Genomic DNA, 4,743 nt, shown 5'->3' on the forward strand with positions numbered 1-4,743 from the left:
AATGTACACAGAGAGATGGTGTTCTAGTAAATAAAATATTTTTGAGAAGATGAGAGCTCATGTTTGAGTGGAAGACAAAAAGAACCAACAAGTACTCATCACTGAATATGTAGTTAAAGGACTATATGCTAAGAAAAATGATTCCAGCTCCAGTATCTCCTAGGAAAACAGAAGAACAAAAAGGGGTTAACAAGATGTTAAGTACTGACTTTCTATAAATATAATCATACCTTTTCATTTACAGAGTCATTCCTTCTACTTTGTCTTTCTTCAAGTAAAGGTATTTCTGGCAAACACTGAGGGCTACTGTGGTTAATGCGTTGTTTTAATTCCTTTATGAAGTCATCTTTGTCAGCCAGTTCTTTTCTTAACTCTTCTATCACAGTTGCATTATCCTAATAAACAGTAAAAACTGCTGAGTTGTGGGATTGGCAAAAGGAATTAACACACACAAGCAGTATTGCAATTACTTAGTAGCATCAGTTTTAGAATTGCAGGCTAGAACACTTAACTATTCAAGAACAGTAACATTTCACGGATTTGTACGGTCACTGTTACAAGTGCAGTAGTCTCAGAATTGCCTGGGAAGTTGTAATACAATATATTTTGATTCTTCTATTTTACTTATGTGCTTCAGCCTTCATCTCTCTTAAGATATAATAACCCGAGCTTTTATTTGTTCCCAAATCCTCGGTACTGTGAGAAAGTCGGCAGTTGTAGGGGAAGTTTTGCTATGAGAACATCTTTCTTCTCAGAGAAAGTGAATCCAAACATTCTCAAAAGAGCACAACTCATTTAGTCTTCTGTTTAGCTTCTGAAATTCTATGCTACGGCTTAGATTGGCTATCCTGATTAAAAGCTGGATGTTGGAATAAGAAATGCAACTTCCACAGATCATCCCCCCTCTGCTTTTTGATGCTTCACTTAATCTCTCTCCACGTCCCCTTCTGTCTTTTCATGCCATTGTAGATACTACCTCAGAGAAAGCAAAGAAAGTAAGAAACCTGAGACAGAACTACTGTCTGAGTATTGAGCCTAGCTTGGGATCCGGAAATGCTGTGAATTATCAGAAAAAGCTACAGATGTCCAGTCTGATTGTAGGATCATAAGCATCAAACTGACATCTGCTTATCTGAACTACTGAAAAAAATGAAATTTTAGTAATTAACAGAAATTCTGTTTCTGAAGAACAAAAATAAAAGCTGGTGCTTTTTTTGGTTAGTTGCACATGATGTCAATACGACAGTGTTCAAGAACAGAAGCACACCCAGAATACAAAGAGCAGGTACAGGAGTTTTACAGAATTTATGGGTAGCTAATCAGGTAGGAGGAAAGGAGAGCTGACCTTGCTTGAATCCTTTAAGGCAGATTGTCTCAGTTCTGCTATTTCTGTCTCTGTTTGTATGGCATTAGAAGCTAAAGTTTTGAGCTGTTCTTCCAAAGCTTCTACTAACTGATCTCTCTCCTCACGCCACTTTTGAAGATTATGTTCCTTTTCCAACAGCTCCTATATTTCATGTTGAAAGAAAAGCATACACAGTAGAAACAAGCAGAATTTTTAAGACAGCCTAGAATTAATAAGTTTTTCATATAGCATAAATAAGGACTCAAGCTGATAAAAAGAGTTTATGGTAAGACATTTCAATTAACATATCGTGATGTCACTCAACAAGATCAGGTTATATGCATGTATTACGTATGAAAATACTATGCAGATTATTGTATTTAAAGCAATCTGCCAGTGCTCTGTAGTGACTAATTATTTGAATATCTTTCATGGTCTACCACTAATTTCAGTTGGCCACTTTCATTTTGCTCCAATTTTTTTTTTTTTTTTTTTGACCTTTTTCCTGTTGCTTGGAAAACCTGCATCATTCATTTAATAAAAATTAAGAGCAAGAAAAATACCTGTTTAAGTTGTTGGATAGTATAGTCTTTAAAATCCAGCTCATCCTTAAGCTGGTTATTAATCCTTTCAAGTTCATCCATCCTGTTCCTGAGGGATTCCTCCACAGAACGCATCGTGGACACCTGTAATGTAAGCACAGCTCACGGTTCATTAAAAGACTTCTGTAATCCAACCTGGCCAAATACTTCTTTGTTAAATAAAGAGGAATTCACAAACAAGTGCTGAGTAGGAAAACGACAGCAAGTGCAAGGTTACCAAGGAAGACATGAATTCATTTTTAAGCTTCAATTTTCCACCCCAATAAACTTTCAGACTAAGATCCTGCAAAACGGGTTTTAAGATATCTTCTTGTTTAATAGTGAAATTTTAACTATGAGCATCACTGAAGCTGAAACTGAAGAAAAAAAAAATACATGCTTATATTAAAGAGCCTCTGGAAATTAGTCTATTTCTCTTCAAGTAAATAGCATTCTTCTTCCCAGTTATCAGCGTTTTTTCACAAGACTTAGGTTTTAGGCTTTGGAGTTACCACGGATACCAATGGCAAGTCACCAGTAACGTAGAGATAATAACAAGTCCCCTCCAGAGGCAGATTAGCTATTCTCTTCACAAACCTTATTCCAGACTACCAACCAACTTTACTTTCCTCTGTTCATTATCTATGCGAAACCATGTTTTAACTTCTGGTCCCCTCTAGAGCTTCAATGGCAACTTTACCTAAGATTTGCTGCTAGCCACACTAGTGTGAAATTTCCAGCTTCATAGTTAAAGTTTGAGAAGTTTTAACAGCAGAAAGCCAAGCATAATCTTACAGAAAAAAATAGCTCAGTTGACTACAAACCTTGCTTTGTACTTGCTGAATTTGTTTCTCGGCATCAGAATGTTTGTCTTTTAGATCTGCATACTCTTCTTCTTTCCTCTGCAAATCTTTTTTCAAATTCAGTACAAGGGCAGAAGTCTCAGTAAGAATATTTTCTAGCCTTATGTTAAAAATAAAGAGACAAAGAACATTACTGTTACACATCTCATGGAAACAGCAATTACAGCTTAATCCATGCCCTGCCTGTTGGTTTCTATTTGTAAATAGACTCTTAAATCTATCTAGACCAGTGACAAGATTTAAACAATTACTTTTGAATTTCAGCTTGCTTCTCATAATCAGATGCTGAAGCAATAAATTATTCAGATGCTATTCTGAGGGATGTACAACAAACCCACCAGCAATCCCCATATTATTCTTTATTTCCTCGCACACTCCTGTTTTCCCTTGGAACTCAAGTAGCATACCAAAGCATCCTAAAGTAGTAGTTTGGCCATTGATAAGCATGCAGATGCATTAAGTCGAAGGGATGTTCCCATTAACTATTTTTAACTCTAGTTCATTCTCAAAGGGCTCTAAGTTAACTCAGTGGTTACTTACGATTCTATACGTTGCACTTTCTCCATTTCACTCTTTTCCTTTTCCTGAAGAGAATGTTTCATCTGCTCCAAGCTGTTTTTCAGCTGCATAACTTCTTGAATCAGATTTGCTTCATTGCTACTTAACTCTTCAACCTTTTTATCTGCATTAGCAGACTTCTCCTGCAGAGTTGCTGTAACTGTCTCTAGATTAACAATAATAGATTCTTTTTCTTTAAGTAATTCATTGAGTTTTGACACATTGTCTTCCATTGTCTTGGAAGCCTCCAGGAGATATTCAAGCTCTCTTATTTTTACCTCACAGTTGGCAACTTCCTCCTGAAATTGTGCAATCACTCTCTGATCTTCTGCAGTCTTTTCTTCAAACTCCCGAGTTTTCTTTTCTATTTGCTCATGTAACTGTTTCACAAGATCATCTTCCTGACTAGTGTGAGTTGTAATCTCACATAGCTTCATTACAAGTTGACGATTATGATATTCAGCATTATTCAGTCCCGCCTTTAGGTTTTCATTGTCTTGAAGCAGTGCTTTGATGTGCTGACTTTTTTGTGAGGAAACATCAACAATACTTCTGCATACTTCCCAAATCCTTTCAAGACTATAGTTAAAGGAGAGGTCCTGCACAAGATCTGAGATGGAAGAAGTCTGTGACTGAATGCATGCAGAACTAATTTGAGATGTCCCTGGCTCATCTTTTTCACAGTCTGAGGAATCCTTTACACTGACAAAGTCAGTACCGATGGCACGAAACTCTAAGTGACATTTGTATAATTCATCTAATTTGGTCCGCATTTTTTTTACTTGTGACACTTTATCAATTATACATTCTTTGGCAACTTCTATGTTGTTAGTTAGTTGGGCATTTTTGTCTTCTAGTGTCATATTTATAAATATTTCTGTTCATCCAGTTCAGAAGCAATTTCCCGATAGTCAGCTTGACCCTGCAGAATTTGTTCACGGAGGGCATCAGCTGTTTCTTCAGAAAAAGAAAGCTGAATACGCAGGCTTGTTACCTGCTTACTGAAATCTTCTTTTCTATTTTTTTCTCTTCTGCATTGTTCGTCAAGCACAGCTAAATGATGTTCCAAGATTTCAGTTCTTTCCCTCAGTGCTAGTACTTCCTTTCGGTACGCGGAGCACTTTCGTTTCATGTGTTCAATTGTCTTTTGCTCTACAGTGTTCTTTTTCTTTCTCTCATTTACAACTACGGTAAAACAAACAAACAAACAAACAAAAAGGGAAAAGGAATGTAGCTCAGATTGATTAAAATCATTATTACATAGCAGTTCACAACACCAAGTAGCAACTTCTAAGTGAAAAACTGTCGTAATATGCAAGCCATGCCCTCACATCACATAGTATTTGATACTAGTGAAGGAATTAAAGTCCTCTGAACACGTATTCAGGTGCCTCAG

At 36.6% G+C, this 4,743-nt stretch overlaps 1 protein-coding gene across 1 annotated transcript; it reads right to left on the reverse strand.

The window, feature by feature from the left end:
* Positions 1-224: 224 nt before the first annotated feature.
* Positions 225-4,503, reverse strand: LOC146755499 (kinesin-like protein KIF20B). Its single transcript, XM_085525517.1, has 5 exons — positions 3,330-4,503; positions 2,751-2,889; positions 1,909-2,031; positions 1,346-1,507; positions 225-395 (listed from the first exon to the last, which is right to left on the reverse strand). The coding sequence occupies exons 1-5, from the start codon at positions 4,208-4,210 to the stop codon at positions 225-227; spliced, it is 1,476 nt and encodes a 491-aa protein (XP_085381643.1). The 5' UTR covers positions 4,211-4,503.
* Positions 4,504-4,743: the final 240 nt, after the last annotated feature.

The sequence above is a fragment of the Coturnix japonica genome, chromosome 32 (genome assembly GCF_054131305.1).
Source record: "Coturnix japonica strain WE chromosome 32, WE-NBRP24, whole genome shotgun sequence".
In the NCBI taxonomy this organism is placed as follows: Eukaryota; Metazoa; Chordata; class Aves; order Galliformes; family Phasianidae; genus Coturnix; species Coturnix japonica.

Excerpts from the sequence above, each read along its gene's own strand:
- LOC146755499 (XM_085525517.1), bottom strand. The coding sequence starts at position 4,210 with ATGACACTAGAAGACAAAAATGCCCAACTAACTAACAACATAGAAGTT. Across the intron at positions 2,032-2,750 it reads TTCAGCAAGTACAAAGCAAG|GTGTCCACGATGCGTTCTGT; the intron begins GTTTGTAGTCAA and ends CTTACATTACAG. Across the intron at positions 1,508-1,908 it reads CTATCCAACAACTTAAACAG|GAGCTGTTGGAAAAGGAACA; the intron begins GTATTTTTCTTG and ends CATGAAATATAG.